This window comes from Rattus norvegicus, chromosome 10, assembly GCF_021556685.1.
Source record: "Rattus norvegicus strain SHRSP/BbbUtx chromosome 10, alternate assembly SHRSP_T2T, whole genome shotgun sequence".
Lineage (NCBI taxonomy): Eukaryota > Metazoa > Chordata > Mammalia > Rodentia > Muridae > Rattus > Rattus norvegicus.
The window spans coordinates 22,941,223-22,961,541 of record NC_141543.1 but is presented as its reverse complement, the minus strand read 5'-3'; the positions used below and the strand labels follow the sequence as shown (position 1 = coordinate 22,961,541).

Genomic DNA, 20,319 nt, shown 5'->3' with positions numbered 1-20,319 from the left:
CGCGCTAGGCAAGCGCTCTACCACTGAGCTAAATCCCCAATCCCTAGTTATTTCTTTTTTTTTTTTTTTTTTTTTTGGTTCTTTTTTTTCCCCCGGAGCTGGGGACCGAACCCAGGGCCTTGCGCTTCCTAGGTAAGCGCTCTACCACTGAGCTAAATCCCCAGCCCCAGTTATTTCTTTTTTAAAGAGACCTCTCACTGTGTAATCCTGGCCGGCCTTGAACCCATTTGCAGACCAGGCTGGCCTTGAAATCACAGGGTTCATCCTGCCTCTACCTCCTGATTGTTGGAATTAAAGTGTGCACCACCATGCCCCACTGACATGTTTATTATAAACCCAGTCTCCTCTTGGGTGACGGTGCTATTACAGTTTTTTTTTCTTGTCTTAAAGTCTTTTAATTCTGGAGTTGTGTAGGTTGTTGTCGAAATTCTTTTTTTGTTTTGTTTTTTCAAGACAAGTTTTCACTATGTAGCCTTGGCTCGCCTGGAACTCACTCTGTAGACCAGGCTGGCCTCAAACTCAGAGAGATCTACTACTTGCCTGAGTGCTGGGACTAAAGGTGTGTGCCACTACCTGATAGGAGTTCCTTATGTCTTCTTAGAAAGTCCTTTAAAATGTTATTTACAAATATTTTATCCCGTCTGTGAATCTCTGTGACCTCTTTTCCATTTCCTAGTGTTTTTTGTTTGTTTTTGTTTTTGTTTTTGTTTTTGTTTTTTTTTTTTGGCAGAGAGCTTTCTAAGTAGGCTTGCTGAAGCTGAACTTGACCAAATATTTTTAAGGACTGTCACTTTTGGTATCACAGTAAAAAACTCATAGTTTAACCCAGGGTCATGAAGGTCTCCTCCACATTTTCTTCTGAAAGTTTTCCAGCTTTGGCTCTTTTATTTAGGGCTCTGGCCCCGTCTGTATATGTGTGCACATATATGTCCACGTGTATGCATAAGGATGTGCGCAACATGTTCATGTGTACAGATGTGTGCATATGTGGAGGTGAGACGCCTACACTGCTGTCTTCCTCTGTCACTATTTACCCTATGTTTTGAGCCACTGTCTTAGTGAACCTAGGTATCAGACATTCAGATAAACTAGATGGTCACGGAGCCCCTGAGATTCTCTTCTCCCCTTCTCCCAGCACAGGGATTACACATGTTGGCTATCACATCTGGCCTTATACGTGGGTGCTAGGGATCCAAACTCGGGTTTTCATGTTCCAGAAGAAGACATATTCCCCACTGAGTCATCTCTGCAGCTCCTGTGACCCCTTTTGAGTTGATTTTCATACAGTGTGAAAAAAGGACTCAAGTTCATTGCATTTGGCATGTGTACAGATGCTATGGTGTATCTGAGGTTAAGGAGAGCACAGTTTAGCTCTAACCCCTCAGGGCACAGCTAGCTAGAGAAGGATTTTTGTAGAAGTAATTGAAGATTAAACAAAATCACCAGGGGTGAGCCTTAATCAACATGAATGGCGTCCTTTTGGGTTAGGGTATGGGCACATAGAGACAGCGCGTCCTGTACACTCACAGACAGTTAACTGAAAGTCACAGAGAAGGCCTGAGACCCTGCTGCTTGCATTTTAGCTTCCAGAAGTGACGGAAAACCAATTCCTGCTGTGGAAATCACCAAATCGGTGGCCATTTGTGGCCCCGATGAACTAGGCAGTGAGTAGCTGTCCCACCTGTTTATTAAAAACCCTTTTGAGTTGATTTTCATACAAAGAAAAAAAATCCTCGCTGAACTGTTTGACGCCTCAGTGAGCATCAGTTAGCCTGGCATGTGGAAGCCATTACTCCTGGCTCATAACTTAGTCCACTGATCTGTGCATGGGTCCTAGTATAGCACTACGGAGTCTGAATTACTATAAGGAGGGAGGAAGGAGCCTTGTAGGGAGTCCAGGAAATAGCAAATGAGGCTTACCTTTTAAGGTCCTTTGAATTTACACAGACACAGACACGGACATAGACATAGACTCGTACACACACACACACACACACACACACACACACACACACACACACACGTGCGTGCACGCGCGGTTGATCTTGTCAGCACCATTAAGAAGCCCACTGGATTTCTATAGTATTAAATCCAGATAGAAAGATTTTTTTTTCTGTTTTAGAAAAAATGTTCTTTTTGCAACTCTTAGTCATTTATTTAGAGTTTAGTTAAGCTTGTTTTTGAAATAGGGTTTCACTGTATATGTAACCCTGGCTACCTAGAACTCATTGTGTAGATCAAGTTCACCTCAAACTCACAGAAAGTTGTACGTCTGCCCTAGAGTGCAACTGAAGGCAATCGCTACCTCAGCTAGCCCTATCCAGAGCTCTCTGAACTTCTCTTGACCATGCTTTGTGGTCCAGTGTTTAATGCTGCACTTTTGGTTAAGTACGTTTTTAAGGGTTTTATGTGTTTTTTTTTTTTTTTTTTTTGGAGCTGGTGTGAATAGAAAGAACTCTCCTGTCTCTCTCTGTGTCTCTATCTCTATGTGTGTCTCTGTCTCTGTGGTAATGTAGGTGCACAAGTGTATGGACGCAGATAAAAGCCAGCCATTGGTATTGGGAGCCTTTCTCCACTGTGTTTTGAGACAGGGTCTCTTACAGAACCCAGAGCTTGCTGGCTGGCTGAACTGGTCAGGCAGTGAGCCGTCAAGACCTTCCCGTGTGCACTCCTAGACTCTAGGTTCACAGTCACTCAGTACATTCTACTAGGTGTGGCAAGCTCTTTATTGATCAGGCCATCTTCTCAGCACGAGTGGAAGTGTGTTCTTAATTTCCTTTCTGGATATAGAGACAACTGGTGACTACACACGGCACCTGCATCCTGTGATCTTACTATGCTCACGTAACAGAGACAATAACAGAAGTGACGGCATGCTTCCTTCCCAACCAGTCCCATCCAACAGCACTCACAGGCAGGCCTCTGTTGGAACTTTCAAGGGGCGAGAGGCCAGCTGCTCCATCAATAGCAGGGGCTGAATGCTGACTGGAACATTCATGCCCAGGGCAACACCACACTGCCACTGAAAGTGGGTTCAGGTTGATTCCAGAGTCCCATGGGGGTGGGGATTTGTATGTTTTGCTCTGTTTTGTCTCCCACCCTCGAGTGAACATTTGGCACTCGGAAAGGAAAACAAAACAGAACACCCACGAGGAAAGATGGTGTTGGCATCTCAGCTTACCTTACAATACTCATCAATTGGTATCAGGCGTTTGACGGCTACATCCCGGATGTGGCTGCGGCGAAAGAGGATTTTGCCTACAGGGGATGAGAACACACTCAGCACAGCAGGGACTGGTGGCCCACCCTCCAACCCCTGCAGTGGCTCTCCAAGGGTGGACTTGAGTGGTACCGAAGTCCTAGCTGCCCTCAGTATTTCCAGGCTGGACCTGGGTACACAGGTAGCCATGCCCAAGCCAAACTTCTCAAAGCCACATCCCTCTAGCATAATGACTGGGGAGAGTGAACCTAACGGGTAAGTGTTTTATGAGGATCGAACTCACAGCCTTATTCATGCTCTGCATATGCTCTGTGATGGAATCACACACCAGCCAACCCAGGAGCAGGTTAAGCATGGTAGCTACTACAGCCACTATACATACATATGGGCTGCACTGTGTAAGTACGATATGGGCAATTAATGCGACTGATGGGGACTCACTTCCAGCATTTCATGTGTTGGAAACATGCACAAGCCTCTTATGATTGTATATGCTCGGCACTATTAGGAGGTGTGGCCCTTTTGGAGTAGGTGTGTCACTGTGGATGTGGCCTTCAAGACCATCATCCTAGCTGCCTGGAAGCCTGTATTCTGCTAGCAGCCTTCAGATGAAGATGCAGAACTCTCAGCTCCTCCTGCACCATGCCTGCCTGGATGCTGCCATGTTCCCACCTTGATGATAATGGACTGAACTTCTGAACCTGTAGGTAGGCCAGTCTCAATTAAATGTTCTCTTTGTAAGACTTGTCTTGGTCATGGTGTCTGTTCACAGCAGTAAAACCCTAAGACACATCTCTACCAGCTATTCTAAAATACCCAGTTAGTAGCAGCCAGGAGCAGGGGCACACTGTGATATAGTGTTAGCAAGCCATTCTCTCACCTGCTGTTAAACCATCCTGCCCCATCCTCTTACAACATTTTCCACCAGGCTCTGGTGACCACGCTTCTCCTGGTTCCTTCCATGAGGTCCCTTTTCTAGCTTCTGCATCTCTGTGAAATCAGGTGGAAGAGTCCTGCAGGAAGAGCTCCTCCAAGCTCATCCTGGGCCGCAGACTCCCTCTCTCCCTCCCCTCATTCATGTCTCTGCTCCTGTCTACCCTGTCTACGGGTCTGCTAAACTCTTGTGCTATTTGACTAATGATTCTGTGTCTTTCTGATCTAGCCGTGCTTGCTAAAAAGAAAGATCTAGCAGATACATCAAAGGGTTTGAAGAGCTTTGTCTTCTGAGAGACAGATCATCTTCTTTTCTTCTAAGCTTTCCCATATTTACTGCTTTCAGAAACATAAAAACATTCTCCCACAGAAGAGGAGCCGGTGTTGAGAGCCTGTTTTCCTCAATGGGTCCCCATGGGAACCTGGAGGTGGGGGCAGCAGGCTCTGCTGATTGTCCTAATATGGAAAGACCCTGCTGAGAATCTGGGTGGGGAATCCTTCCCAGGGCAGGACTGTCCCCAACCCTGCAAAGATGCTGACATCACCAATTCAAGTCCACATCAAGCTGGCGGCCTTCCCAGCCCCAGTCAATCAAATAGCCACACTTCTCACTTTAGCGGGCCTCACTCAGCAGGTAAGGCTGTTGGCAATCTACACTCCACCAAAGTGTCACAGTCTCTGAGCCTCCATGAGTAAGAAGGAGCAGCTCTGGGCAGCAAATTCTTTCTGCGTTCATCCGTTTCTCAAAGTGGGAGAGAACTGTCCCCTTACCCCAACCCTAAAACTAACGTGTTCCCTTTCGGTGGCAGTTCCCTTCTGTACATCAGGGAGGAGAGCAGTATACGGTATACAGGTTTCCTACTGTAAAAGTAAGTGGGCTCAAAGTATTTACAACGAGCATGGAGCCATTGCCAACTTATACTGCAAGGAACAGACTTGTCTCAAAACCACCACACAGCCAGTCTGTTTTGGTTAATTTACTACTATTGTTATTGTTTCTGTTGTTTGGTCAAATTGATACAAACTTGAGTTAAAAGGAAACATCGCCTAAGAAAATGTCTCCATAAGACAGGCCCCTAGGCAAACCTAGAGTATTGTCTTGGATAACAATTAATTTGGGAGGGTCCATTTAACTGTGGGTGGAGTTACTCGGGGTCAGGTGGCGGGGTGAGCCAGGAGCAAGCCAATGAGCTGCATTCCTCCATGGTGCTGCCTCAACTTCCCTCGGCGGTAGACTGTGACATGGACATGTGAGCCAAACAAGCCCTTTTTTCTCCTACTCATGTTTGGTCGCGGTGTTTCATCATAGTAATAGAAAGCAAAGGGAGCCAGAGGCCAACGTCAAGGCTTCGCCCAGAAGTTTAGTGGGTGGAAACTCCTCCCTGGGCTTCGAAGGAGCTTGGGACACTGAGGCAGGAGGAAAGCTCACTGGGTGGTTATGGCCAATTCCTCCTACACCGTGTGCCAATCAACTCTGGAGCCCATGACCAGGAAGAATAGGGCTTTGTTTTGTTGTCTTGAGGTCTCCTCCACAACACACCCAGAACCTGGCCCATGGTAGATCTTATGAAGGAGTAATTCCTGTGTGCCCCCCAAGCGTCAGCATGCGTGCGACACTGTAGTTAAGAACACGCTAATCCTTTCTCCCATGTGCAGGTCTCTGGGGCCAGCCAACCCTGAGGCAGGTTACGCTCAGGCCAGGCTCGAGGCAGCCTGGCCAACGCTCACAGTGGCTCCTACTTGTTAGTGGTGCCTCTCTGGTGAAGTGTGGGAACGGTGAGTCCGGGAGTGGGGGGAGGGTGGGAGGGTGAGGAAGGACAGTGGGGCTACCTCCATACTGGAGTGGAAAGGGTGTTCAGGAGAGAGAACAGCTTTGGTGGGAATGGGCGGCTTTTGTTTTCCACAGTGGAAGAAGGCCAAACTGTAATTCTTAGTTCTCAGGTCCCATCCTCTGCCAAGTTGGCCTCCCCAGCCCTTGCTGGGATGGAAAGTCCTCACAGGCTGGCCCCCTCCCCCGCCTTTGTGCTAACATGAAACTTGCTTTTGTCTTGCTGACAAGGCAGTCTGGCTAGAGAATTGACCTCAGGAGAGGAGACCCACTTCCTGCCCACTGCCTTGGCCTGGGGAATAGCTGAGAGGTGGGGCTCAGAAGGGATGGGTCACAGGTCCTGGAGCCCCTGGGAATCCTAGGCTGGAAGTGGGCACAGGGACAAAGGGGCTAAGTCCTGAGAGCAGCATTTTCTCGAATTCTTGCTGGAAAAGAATTACGTAACCACAAAGGCTTTTAAGAGCTGGGGAGAGGGGTCGGGCTCAAGTTCTCTGCCTTGGGAAGTTTTCCAGAGCTGACTTTTCTTTCATCCAGAAGAAAGCTACGGCTACATCTTACTGCTCCCTCTCTCTCTCTTGAAGAAATCCTGTTTTTTAGGACCTGGCTGAACTTGAACATTCTGCTCATTCCAGAATGACTCCAAAATGCAAAACTGAGAACCCCCAAAGGAAGCCCCCCAACTCTCCTCTTTTGCTGCCTTTGCCGAGAGCCTATTCTGTGCTAGGAACTGAACTTTGGGTAGCAGAGTCACTGTCTTATTTAACAGATGTGGAAATAGAGGGGCAGGGGAGGGGGGAAGGCTTCGGGTGGTGATTAAAATCACGGGGCTGAAGAGGTCTGGCTCCAAAGTGTGTGCTTTGCAGCCCTGAGTTTTGGCTATTGTAGCTGGCACATGGGGTTCTCTCCACTGGGGGAAAAATTCCAGTGTGGCTGATGTTTTCCCAGTGGAGTGACTAAAAATCATTAGTTTTTTTTTCTTTCTTTCGTTGTTGTTTTTTTGATTTTTGTTTTGCAAAGGATTCTCTCAGCAGCGGGTCCTAACCGAGCCAGGCTGATAGTGCCTGAGACCATACTGGGTGGGCACGAGTGTGACAGAGACCTGTTGTAGGATATTTGATCACACTGTAAAAGCTGAGATTGGATTATTTACTGGGGAAAAAAAGCAAAACAAAAACAAAAACACAATCTGTTTCTAGTTGTGGTGGCTCAGCCCTTGGGATGACACACCTTTAATCCCAAACAATGAAGGTGAAGTTATTTTGCAGAAGGAAGCACTCACATTAGAAAGTGTTGTCTAATTCAGTGGCAGACAAAATAAGTAGTCAGAGAAAGATCTGACTGAATAGGATATGCCCAACTCTCAGGGGAAGAGAGAGGAAGAGGAGGCTACTTAAGAGCAGGACAGAGAGGGAGGAGACAGTTTTACTGGGACAGTTGTACGGTGGCAGGTACAAGAGAGAACAAGCTAGACACGGGTAAAGACAGAATGAACCAGAGAACGAGAAGGAGCCAGAAGATTAGGACAGGTTGGCAAAGTTAGAGGCCAAGCAGAGCAATTCAGGAGAACCCAAGAGAAGCCAGATTGAGTCCGTCAGTGTAGAGAGGAGTTTGACCCAGAACAGCTGAGTTGACCAGCCATCCAGAACCCAGAAAGAACTAGAAAGGGTGAGCTTATTCAGCAGTAAGCCTCAGAGGCTGAAAACATTTTAGGCGTAGATTACAATGTACAGAGGCTAGAAGCTTCCAGGGCTAGGCCTAGGTTAGCAGACTGAGGTAGTAAGCCTCAGAGATGACAACTGCATCAGGTGAATAAAAGGTGCATTTACAGGGACCCAGGAAAGGAGGAAGATTGTGAGGTCTCCACGCCATGGATATCTGGGGTGACTATACTGACAGTCAAACATGTGTAACAACATCAAGTGAGAGATGGCCTCAGGGACCCGTCAGACACGTACACAGTCTTCATTGGCGCCATCTTTACAGAAGCATTCTCACCCCCAATTTGCAAGAAAGGAAATCAAACAAATACTACTGAATCATTTGGCGAGGTTAGGTGTGTGTGTGCGCCTAAGGTGACAAGGTTGGAAGTGACTCTGGGCATGTAGCTCGGAGCCACCATCCCTGTTTGTATCCCACATCTGCCATCTGTGCACGTGTTTGCAGTTTCTCTGGGCCCTAGCTCCTCCTCTGTGACGGGAACGTGGAGATGACTACCTGTAGAGCGGGAAACTAACTGGAGCTGGGGTGTAATGTAAATCGCTTCGCGGTGCTGACATCCAGTGACAGCTGTAAGCAGCAGTTGTTGGAACTTGGAGCAGGTTCTGTTCTGCATAATTCCTCTTTTTCATCTAAAGTCTTCACGTTACTCTTCGGTAGGGCTGGGGCTGGGGCTGGGGGTGGGGGAGCTGGGTGTGCACACAAGTGCGAGCCAAGACTGCATTGTACCCTTTGCAGCAGCTGGTTTAACAGCTGGTATTCGAGGTGCTTGGTAACCACGATCCCAACCTGTCCTGCCGTACTCCGCAGAGTCTGTGGATAGGCTAGGCTGGTCCATGCCTTACACTATCCAGGATCAGCCTGGAAACCACAGGGACCCTTCTAAGCAGACAGCATTCTCTGACAGGGACGTTAGAAGGATCTGAAGTGTCAGAAAATTTCTATGCCTCCATCAGACTGGCGTGTGCGTGTGTGTGTGTGTGTGTGTGTGATGTTATTAACTGCTAATTGTTGTGGAAGAGCTCAGCCCACTGTGAATGGTGCCACCTCTGGGCAGGAGGTCCTGGACTATATAAAAAAGCAAGCTGAGCAAGCCATGGTGGGTGAGCCAGCTTCTTCCTTGGTGTCAGCATCAGCTCTCAATTTACCTCAAGTTACGGAGACATGGGCGATGAAGGGAACCCGTTTGGCAGTGGTGTTCATCCTAGCAACAGATGCTAACCAGGAAAGAAACAACACCCCTCCCCCAACGGTGATGTGGGGATGAGCTCATGTGCTCTTGTGGGGACTGGGAACTGCTTTTCAAGTGACCAGGCTTACCCTGCTAAAGAGTGTACACCTTACCCACCTGGCAGAAATGGGATGATCCTCTGCTTGGGGTCCTTCTGTCCCCCTTCCACGGGGAACTTGTCCAACATCTGCATCTACACGAGGAGGGAATAAAAGCAAAAACCTTTTACGATACAAAACACACATAATCTGACAGCCGAACGAAACTTGTGATTTGACATATTAGAAGTTCACTTTGTCCAGCTTTTCAGAAACCTGAGCCTATGGAGATGGGGTCTCGATCTGAGGCCTATGTGAAGGCAACTGTTTACACCCACAGCTTCCAAACCGTGAAAGCTCAACATTGCAAAAGACCATTCTTAGCTGGTTTGTTTGGTTTTTTTTAAGATTTTTTTAAAATTGAGTGTACATGTTCGACATGCATGCTGGTGCCCTCAGAGGCCAGAAATGTTAGGGCTCCCGGAACTGGATTTACAGGCTGTCGTAACTGGCCAGATGATGGTATTAGTAACCAAACATGGTTCTTCTACAAGCAACAGCTCTATGATAACAGCTCTTATCACGGAGCCATCGCTCCAGGCCACCATTCTTGGTGCTCCTAGAGTTTAAGCTGTGGGACTTGAAATGTAAACCATAGCCTAAGGACTTCTGTTTACAGACACCCGGTCACTCTGCATTCTGGGAAGTGATGGGTGTGTTTAAATGCCCTTCACCTTTAAGCCTAGGCTTACGACATCATTCTATTCCTGATCCACTCGGAAACTCCAAACCTGCCCAGCAGAGCCCAGTGCCTAGTCCTATGTCGTGTGCATGAGCCAGCCATGAAGACATGTAGTCTCAAAAGAGCCTGGAAAACAGCCTGGTGATTGTGAAGTAGTGTGTCAGATACCACAAAACAGGCAGGGTTTGAGGACAGAGCAGGGGGCCGAGTATAACCAGCCTGTGACTCTCTGGCAGCTTCAGAAGGAAAGTGAGGCTGAACACGGTGATGCACATCTTTAATCCCAGGGGCAGGTGGATCTAGCTCAAGGCTAGCCTGGTCTACATAATGAGTTCCAGGCAGGGGTTGGGGATTTAGCTCAGTGGTAGAGCGCTTGCCTAGCAAACGCAAGGCCCTGGGTTCGGTCCCCAGCTCCGAAAAAAAAGAAAAAGGAAAAAAAAAAAAAGAGTTCCAGGCCGTAGTTCCAGGGATAGAGACTGAGACCTTGTAAAAAAAAATATTAATTTTAGAAAAAGGAAGAAACTAATGTGAAATCTCTGGCTTGGTACTCAAAAATCACAGGAATCCGCCACTCAATTCTTGTGTGTTCTGATGTAACTTGAAGGGTCTTCCCCTTCGGTTCCCGTAATAACAGCATTGTGGCATATTTAAAACTGGGCTGGGCTCAGGACTCCTCTCTGTCCACTCTGGCTTCCTGGTTACATGTGCATTAGGATGGGTCAGGATATGTTGCTGTAACGAGCTCCACCCCTCTGAAGTGGGTCTCATCTAATGATCAGCAACACATATCGCTTCAGGTAGAGGCTAACAGCTGCATCATAGTTTGCCGTTGTCTATTGCCCTCTCTGTTGTGAAGGACCTACTCCCTGACACCGACTTCTCTGCCATCTGCAGTCCTGGAGGGAGGGCACAGAGCCTTTCAACTCTGCCCATGGTCCAGCCCTTGGCCTAGTTGCCCATGAGTGATCAAGCTACCCTGCTAACTGGTGGGTTGTTTTATTGTTGTTTTTGAGACAGTCTCTCTGTGTAAGCTCTGGTTATCCTGGAGCTCACTATGTGGGCCAAGCTGGCCTTGAACTTATAGAGATCTGCCTGCCTCTGTCTCCTGAGTGCTGGAATTAAAGGCATGTGCTGCCACTACCGTGCCTGGCTCAACAATGCAATTCATGGCCTCTGTCTCTGTCTCTATCTCTCTCCCTCTGTCTCTCTGTCTGTTTCTGTCTATCTCTGTCTGTCTCTGTCTCTCTGTCTGTCTCTCTGTCTCTCTCTCTCTGTCTGTCTGTCTGTCTGTCTCTCTCTCTCTCTCTCTCTCTCTCTCTCTCTCTCTCTCTGTGTGTGTGTGTGTGTGTGTGTTTTTCTCTCATGCTAGGGATTGAACCCAGGGCTTCCCCACATGCTAAGCCAGCACTCTGCCACTGAGCCATCTCTGGAGCCTAACAGAGGTTACTTGTTATAGCAGCATATCCTGACCCATCCTAATCCACATGTAGCCAGGAAGCCAGAGCAGACAGAGAGGAGTCTTGAGCCTGCCACGAATGGCTGACAGGTGAGAAGCCTCCCCACCACTATGCTTTGGGGGAAAACATCACCCTGATTCCATAGACTCTCTGGTAGAAGGAAAGAAGTTTGGAAAAGTCCAGGAGGAATGAAGCACCAGGAGGGAGTAAGCACACAAGAAGAAAATGCGCCCAGGAGCAGGCAGGCACTGCATCTCAGCGGGATCCACCCCACCCCATCCCTACTCTGCCTTTACTGTAGACACTAGCACTCAAGGTCTGAGAGGCAAAGAATCTGGCCCAGTGCCTGCAGCCTGTCGTGTAGCAAGGCCAGAGCCTGCAGTTCAGTGGAACTTTGTCATTGCAAGAGCTCCTCTCTGTAATGCCACCAAGACTGGAGAGAGCAGGGGGCATGTGCATCAGGCTGGAGCTTCTGGCTTCTTCTGTGCTAGTTTATACAATACCATGGGGAGTGGGCTGGCCTCAGGGTGGCTGGGCTTGCAGGGCAGCTGGAGTATGTAAGCTTCACTCATCCATTTTCTTTATTATTATGTGCAGTACTAGGGATGGAACCAAGGGCTTTGTACATGCTAGGTAAGAGAGCTACAATTGTAAGCACTGGGGTAGCCTGGGTTCCATTATCCATAGTGTTATTTGTGGCTGTTCATCACCGGCCCCTACTCCATCCTGCGTTGGGACAGTAATACTTGGTCCAGTGTCCTTCCCTGACTGCCGAGGCCACTGTGGGCCTCCTTGGGAAGATGGGTTCATTTCTGAAGCGTTCTTCTATACCAGCACATAGCAAGCTTTCAAGAAACACTGTCAAAAATGAATTCTAACAGTGAGGGAGTCTGAGGACTGCAGGTGGTACCCAAGAGTGTTCTGGACTCTCCAGGATATTTTATGTTGAACCTAAAACTACTGGAAACACAAGTTTAATGAAAAGTGTCGGTGGATTCAACCGAGAACCTCTTCCCACAAAGGGGATCACTTCAAAGGACAGTTAAAATCTCTAAAGAATAGCAGTCACATTACTAATATAACACAACAACAACAATAATGATGACGATGTTGACAGTGCACGGCAGTTGACAGTTAACTGTCTTCTTATTCATCAGATCTTTACAGTGACCTATGTGAAACAAATGTTACAAGTTCCAAGTCTCAGATGAGGGAACTTGGGATCAGAGAGGACAAGCAATTTGCCTTAAGCCACACAGAAGGGCAGGGGCATGACCACTCCCAACACCTTCGTCTAGTCACGTTCTCCTAATATCGTTCTTCAGCTGGATTCAGGGTTACGTGGATATGGAAAACCAGCTTGAGACGAGGCAGCCTCAATATTCTGTGCACATAGGAACAGCACATTCCATTTTCAAAAGCAATTCATCAGTCTTAGCCGCACAGGCTCTGAAATTTATAGGTTTGACTAATGTTATCCCCTTTACCTTCTCAACGTTAGGACAAAGTCGAAACATCACTGAGGGGAAGCACGTTGTAAAGAATACAGTGACAAGGCTACTTCTGTTCCGTGCTTTGGTGCTTTCTGAGACCTTCTTTGGATGTCTACACTGGCTAGCAAGTATCCACACTGGCTACTGTGTATCCACATGGGCTAAGGAATGTCCATACAGGCTAATCAGCGTCCATACTGGTTAATGAGTATCTACACTGCTAACAGTGTGTCCACATTGGCTAATGAATGTTTCCATTGGCTAACAAATGTCCACAGTGGTTTATAGACCACTTGTCGAACCTCAGATAAGTCCCCTTGGGGCAGAAAGCTCCACCAGCGACATCCATCATCTGTCCCATATGGCATTTAGGGAATGAGGAACATTGTGTCGGAGACTGTGAGTAACACTGCTTTGAAACTGATTTGGGAGTAGCTTAGTAGCATGGCAGACTGTGAGGTTTTTTTTTCTTTAACTGTGTTACACATACACAATATACAACACATCTTCCAACCATATGTGGGTACACAGTTCCATGGCCTAATTGCGCACCCACTATGTAGACAGCCATCTCCTTCACCATCTTCTGAGCTTTGCATCAGCCAGAGTACCAGACGGCTCTTCATCCACCCTCCCTGGTGAATGCCCCGTCTGCTTCAGTTGATCACTCTGGGTACCTTGCTCAGGCAGAGTGAAACATCTGTCCTTTTCTCTCTGGCCTTATCCTACTCAGAGCATGGTGTTCAGGTCAATCATACTACAGCCAGTATCAGAACTGTTTTGTTTTGTCTTTTGTTTTTGTGAGATAGGGTGTCTCTGGGTAGCTCCAGTGACAGCTGTGACCCTCCTCCAGGGGGGACACACTGAACCTGGGGGATTCAGAGTATGAAGGCTGCAGAACACAGTGGGAAGTGGACCCATGCCTGAGGCTTATTTGTCAAGGGCTCGGGTGGTGCTCAAGCTGTAGGGAGGAAATGTGGCCATGAACCCATGAACTGGATGCTGAGAGCAAGTCCATCTCTTCAGACCTGGGTCCCAGGGAGGTAGTAGTTGGATCCCTGCTGTTTGGGGCACGTGACTTCCTCTTTAAGCTTGAATGTTTCCACTTGTGAAATGCCCATGATACTGACCTCATGCTGGTAAAGGGGGGTTTAGTGAGATGGCATTTAAGAAAGGCATCTCAAAGTTCTACCAAAGAGTAGTTGATATTTTAATACATTTCTCGGCTGGGTGCTGCTGTGAGCACCCCAGTCACTCTTCCCCAGGGCCTTGCTTGGATGTCCACTCCTTCCATCACATCCTGATTGACTCTACAGCACTAACTCAGGCTAAGGTAGAAAGTGAAGCTCAGGGAGGCTGAGTGACCTGTCCCAGGGTTAGGACCTCCCATCAGGTGTTCCTACTCCAAACTTTTCTGTTCCCCTCCAGAAAAGAGGTCTCTGTGTGCCTTGAACACCTCATCCTATGGTCTAAGATGAAATTAAGCCACTGTGGTGGTTTGAATATGCTTGGCCCACAGGGAGTGCTACTGTTAGGAGGTGTGGCCTTGTTGGAGGAAGTGAGTCACTGTGGCGATGGGCTTTGAACCTCTACCCAGTGCTTCTTCTGTTTGCTTTCAGAACAAGATGTGGAACTCTCAGTTTCTTCTGTACCATGCCTGCCTGGATGCTGCCACATTCCCACCTTGATGATGACAGACTGAACCTCTGAACCTGTAAGCCAGCCCCACTTAAATGTTGTCCCTTTAAGAGTTGTCTTGGTCATGGTGTCTGTTCACAGCAGTAAAGCCCTAACTAAGACAGCCACAGAGGAATTTTTTTCCTCCAAAGTAATGATGCTGATGTACTAGACGCAGGCTGGAGCAGTAGCTGCTGCCATGTGCCACACCACAGGGCCCAGACATGAAGAGAGACAAGTCTTTGACTCGGCAGCCCTCGCTCTAGCTGCATCCAAAGCCGAAGTCCTTGGTCTTCGGGGCTCCATTCCGCTGACGAACATGAATCTGGGAAAATCCAACCTAGCTGGACTTCTATCTGCAATTATGACAGTCGGACAGACACTAGACCTTGAGTCAGAAAGTGAAGAACTAGACTGAACCCCAGCTCTCAGATCCCAAATCTTGAGAAACTGGAACCATGTTCTTCTTAATCCCAAGCAGCCTGGGTCTGACAGTCATTCTACCAGTCAGCAGCCCAGGGCTGGTCTAACAGTTTCCACCTTAAAAAAAAAAGGAAAGAAGGAAAGAAAGGAAGGAAGGAAGGAAGCAAGCAAGCAAGCAAGCAAGCAAGCAAGCAAGCAAGCAGGCGAGCTATACCTCACATACCACAAAATTCACTCGCTAAAATGTAGTTTTCTGTGTATTTACACAGTCAGCAATCATGGCCACTTACCTAGTTCTAGAACCTTTTCATTACTCCCTAAAGAAACCCAACACCTACAACCACCATCTGCCCGTTGTCCACTTCCCGAAGCCCTGTGGGATTGCTCCCTCTGGACACACGCGCCATTTTAACTTGCGGCTGGTAGCAAAAGCAGCATCAGAGAGCAGAGTGGCTAAAAGCATGGACTCTGATGGACCACAGCCTCCAATCTGAGTACTGTCAGACTAAGCTGTGTGACTCGGGCAAATGGGCGAACCTCTCTGAGCCTAGGCTCTTTCACTTGTGTAATCAGATAAACTGCTTGTGATGATTAAATGAATAGACTGAGCCCACGAGCAGAGCCTCAGGAATGCTGGCTGTTTTTACTGACATGATATCATATCACCAATGAGAATGCTCAGACACAGAAGATTAAAGGTGTGGGCCCAAGCCACACAGCTGAGCATGGCTGGGCCCAGGTCTTCTGAGCTCTCTGCTTTTTCTGTTAAACTACACCAGTTCGGCTGCTCCTCCTCCAAGCCTGAGCCCTCCTCTCATAGTGTGAGTCAAGTCACTTCTATAAACAAAGCAAACCAAAAAAAAAATCAAGGCCATGTGCCAAATGGGTCATGGAAATCATGAAATGATCTAATGTGGGGTGTCACAGTCCCACATGGGCTGGTTTCCTTGCCCAGTCCTTGGGGACTGCTGAGTTGGGTTGCCCAACCTCTCCTACCCCTCTGGGGTTAATATGGGGGAGAGAAGGCTACTTCTAGCTTGAGCCAGACCCCTGGAATCACATGGCTTTCCCACTCTGCCACCATGCCATCTGGGACCCCTTAGAACTGGATGAGGCCGGGCCTCTGAACAGCTTCACCATGCCAGGGGTGGCCACCGGGAACAGACCATTCTGTTCTGGTAAAGCCCAGGTCATTACTACACAGAGCTGGGAAGAAAACTTAAGCTATGGTAGAAGCAAGGTCAGTAAGAACATGGTGTAATAAGCACAGGATTTGGGCTGGAAAAGACTTGTGACCGGACTTTGCAAAGGAGGTCACCATGGTTGACACGTCTGTAGAGAGACAGCTCACCCTTAACACACTGAGCCAGGTCCCTCTCATTTCGTAGTCTTAACAAGTCTGGGGTTGGGATGCACGGAAGAAATGGAGGCAGGGGGGGGGGGACAGACAGACACACACAGACAGACAGACAGACAGACAGACAGCTAAGGCCTGAAAAGAGAAGGCTGAGCCTTGAACTTGGATTTGCCTTTATCCTTGGGCCAGGCTGGAATAAGGACTTCAAGGAACAGTCTTGCCACACGCTCCAACATGCCAGCGATTCAACACGTTCACGTTCACAGGGCTCCCTCCCACCCGCTCTCTTGCAGTTCCTCCAGTTGGCATGCTGGGCCAAGTATCACCTGCTCCCCACCGCAGCTGACAGGCTGCTGTGGTGTCTGTCCCAGGATCTTGGCCATCACTAGAGTCTCTCCCCCAGAGTCTGGCACCCGGGGACTTCCGGTTGCTGACAGTCGGGAAAGACAGCTGACAGAGGCTAAAATGGCCGACTTGAGGACACCTATGGTGTTGGCCAATGGGCAGTTGAAGAGGCTGTTCTAAATGCATCCGTGGGAACATAAAGCAGGTTGGTGAGGGGTTCCTGAGGCCACAAGACAGATGGGCGGGAGCTGCCAGTGGATACTGGGTCCTTTCAAGGCCACAGCCATGTTTGCTCTGGGTTCTAGGGAACAATGTGCTCTGCCCATGAATCCACCCAAGTCCTCTCTTTGTGTGCCAACTGATGGAGTGGGTTCTGCTCTGCAGAGGGGAATAACGCCTTGGATGACAACCATACTGTTCTTGTTCCTTAGCCCCACTGTTCCTTGTTGGAGGTGCCAGGCTGGCAAGAAGTCCCTGAACACACGCCAAGGCAGAGCTCCCAAGGTAGACACCACTGCCTAGAACAGCAGCGCCTAGCAATGGGCAAAATCTGTAGGTCATCTGTATTATCACTCATTCCTGTGAAAGGGCAGGGCAGCCCTGGATGCTCTCCCATACGGGGCTTCTGTGTGTCACTTGCTCAGGGCACTGGAGGGTTCCAGTCATCACCGCTGCCCCGTGTCTCCCCTCCCCCCCATGTTCTCTTTTCCCCTGTCTCATCATTCTACACGGTGGCTAGCGCTTACTTATTGCGGGGCTGGGCTCAACCTCCTGGCCTTGTGTGTGCGAGGCTTGCACTTTCCCACGTGGCAGCATCCCACCCCATGGCATGTTTTACGGAGAGCCCTGCTGTTTATTTATCCTCAGCTCGTTTGCAGCAGAGCAGCAGAAGATTATAGGTATACGTGACACTGCTCGATGCGGCCGCATGCTGCTGAACACAAAGCATCCCAGATGAGCTCATTATGTTTTAAATAATTAAGTGACTGGTGTCTCAATGGCTTTCCACGAAGCAGCGACTCCTGGCTGTGTGTCGGGGAGGCATGAGAGACTGTTTTAACTGCACTAGAGAAATCAATTGGGAGCCTATTGCTGTCTGCCCTCCTCCTTTACAGCAGTGGGCTGTACACAGGCTCTGAACATTCTCCTGTTCACACTGGCAGGAAGTGCTTGGGTTTATGTAGTCAAGGAAGCCTGCAGTTAATATTACCCAGCTTCCAGGAGAACCTGAGAGTCTTCTTCCCAGCCCAGGCTATGCCCTTGATACCATGGTGGAAGAGCAACTCATGAAAGCCCATTCATTGGCCGTCATAGTGATTGGCACAGAGCTAAGCCTATGACATGCAAAGTGTCTGCCAGGACACAAGAAGTTGTGGAGGTTTGAATAGGTATGGCCTCCATAGACTCATGTATTTAAATGCTCGGCCCATAGGGAGTAGCACTATTAGGAGGTGTGGCCTAGTCGGAGGAAGAATGTCCCTGAGGGAGTGGGCTTTGATGTCTCCTATGCTCAAGCTAAGCCCAGTGTGACACAGTCTATTGCTGATCAAGATACAAAATTTTCAGCTCCTCCAGCACCACGTCTGCCTGCACATTGCCGTGTTTCTCTCTATAACCATAATGGACTAAATCTATGAACCTGTAAGCCAGCCCCAATGAAATGCTTTTCTTTATAGGAGTTGCCATGGTCATGGTGGCTCTCCAAAGCACGTAATAAGACAGAAGTCGGGGCTGGGGATTTAGCTCAGTGGTAGAGCGCTTACCTAGGAAGCGCAAGGCCCTGGGTTCGGTCCCCAGCTCCGAAAAAAAAAAAAAAAGACAGAAGTCACTGGTACTCTTTACTACAGAATGTGAGCCCAGGGTTGCCAGAGCCATCTGCAATCAAGTGGGACTAACGATATAGCCAATACCACTTGTGGGGACATAGAATGAGAAGTCAGGGCAGATGGCAGAATGAAAAGCTTGCACTGACTTGTTCTGGAACCCTGGGAGCCTTCTCCTCTTGGGATACTCAAGGAATTCTGAGTTGGTCCTGTCACGAGTAGGGCAGACACCACTCAGTCATCGTGGATGGAGGCTCACACTAGACCTCACTTACACAGTAGGGAGTTCAGAAAGCCAGGAATGTCCCTTAGTGTCTGTGGCAGATGTCACGTGCCAGGTCATCTCCTGAAGGACATTGACTTCTCCAGTCTCCTTGGAGCTGCCTACTTTTGGAGATACTGACATGAAGTTACCAGCCCAGGATTAGCAAAGGAAATGGTTCCTACCTAGCTGCGAGTTCCTACTGAGTTACACAGCTCACAGTGAAACTGGCAGTGCATGCTTGTTCATTGGTTCACTCATTCATTCATTCATTCATTCATCCATCCACATATTCATTCATTCATTCATCCAGCCATCCACTCATCCATCCAGCCATCCACCCACCCATCCACCATCCATCCATTCAACCATCCATTCATTCATTCATATACTCACACATGCAAACATGCACCAATCACTAAGTGAACAGTGGTATGTGCTGGGCCTTGAATAAAAATATTGAGGAAATAAAGGAGGAAGAGAACGTGATTCAAATAGGTCAAAGCACAAGGCAGACAGGACCTTACTTATACCTTAAACACGAATGTCAATTTAAAGTCTAGAACATGGAAGGACGAGGCTCTAAAGTCACATGTATGAAAAGTCCAATTAACCTCCTCTCCCACCACAGATGCCTACCTGGAGGTCAAAGAACTTGCTGTAGCGCCGGTAGATGGCCTCCGTGGCGCCACTGGACCACGTGACTCGGATGATGTAGACCTGCAGGGAGGGAGCAAGGAGACAAATATTAAGCCACCAGGGAACAATATGGTTGGAGCACTCCCTCTCCAGCCCAGCTTCCGGGAATTTCATCCCCATGGGACAGAGCAGGGAGGCAAACCTTTGAGGGGTGTTGAGTGGGTCATGAGCAGTAGTAGCTCAGGGGTGGGTTCCTGATGACCAGTGGGTTTGTTAGAAAAGCGAGTTTAGTCCAGCCATCTTCTCTCCTGCACTCTCATCCACCTTCCCTCTTCTGCCCTGAGTTAAGCATCCTAAAGGCCCCTGCCAGATGCCAGCCCCTTGAGTGTGATCTTCCAAGTTCTAAGAAACAAACCTCTATTCTTTACCAATTATTCACCTGTGCCACTCAATTATCGCAACACCAAGCAGACTAAGGGAATCTTAGAGACCGAGGAGGAGTTTGAGCTGGAAAACCCATGTGTTTCAATCTCAGTTTGGCCAAGGACCAGCTGGACCAGTCAGCCTCTTGCTGTCTCGAAGCCGTAGCTCCCTCCCTCCTCAATAGAAGGGGAACAATAGCTCTTGCCTGCAGAGCTGTGTCAGGGTACGGCAGGTCACCTCTGGCCACTGCTACTCCCAGCACTGTAAAGATGTCTGCCTGCTCTCCATGTGGCTCTTCTGCAGAGTAATTCTTAAAACCTTCCCATTTCGGGGTTGGGGATTTAGCTCAGCGGTAGAGCGCTTGCCTAGCAAGCGCAAGGCCCTGGGTTCGGTCCCCAGCTCTGAAAAAAAGAAAAAAAAAACCTTCCCATTTCTCCAGAGAAGTCAGGGCGCCTGAATCCTCAACCCGAGTGCTGCCTCATCCTGATGTTTCTGCCAGTGAGGACTCCCTTGAGTCTCAGTTTCTCTATCTGTAAACTGGGTGAACAGCACCTGCTTCCTCTGCTTCGCAGGCTATACAAGCGTCTAACAAAATCAAGGTCATGTGTCTCACCTTGGCCACATATCACCAGTGTGGGGAAACTGAGGTACCTGCTGGCAGGCAGGCATATACCTCAGTGGGACTGCAGTCGCCCCTGCTGGCTTTGGCTAG

At 48.6% G+C, this 20,319-nt stretch overlaps 1 protein-coding gene across 4 annotated transcripts in view; it reads right to left on the bottom strand.

Moving 5' to 3' along the window:
• Positions 1-20,319, bottom strand: part of Sh3pxd2b (SH3 and PX domains 2B) — a 99,820-nt gene that overhangs the window by 53,037 nt on the left and 26,464 nt on the right. For all 4 annotated transcript variants that reach the window (NM_001398763.1, XM_087571572.1, XM_087571571.1 and 1 more), the window contains 3 exon segments: positions 3,182-3,258; positions 9,046-9,121; positions 19,185-19,265. In NM_001398763.1, coding sequence (NP_001385692.1) covers positions 3,182-3,258; positions 9,046-9,121; positions 19,185-19,265 — 234 coding nt within the window.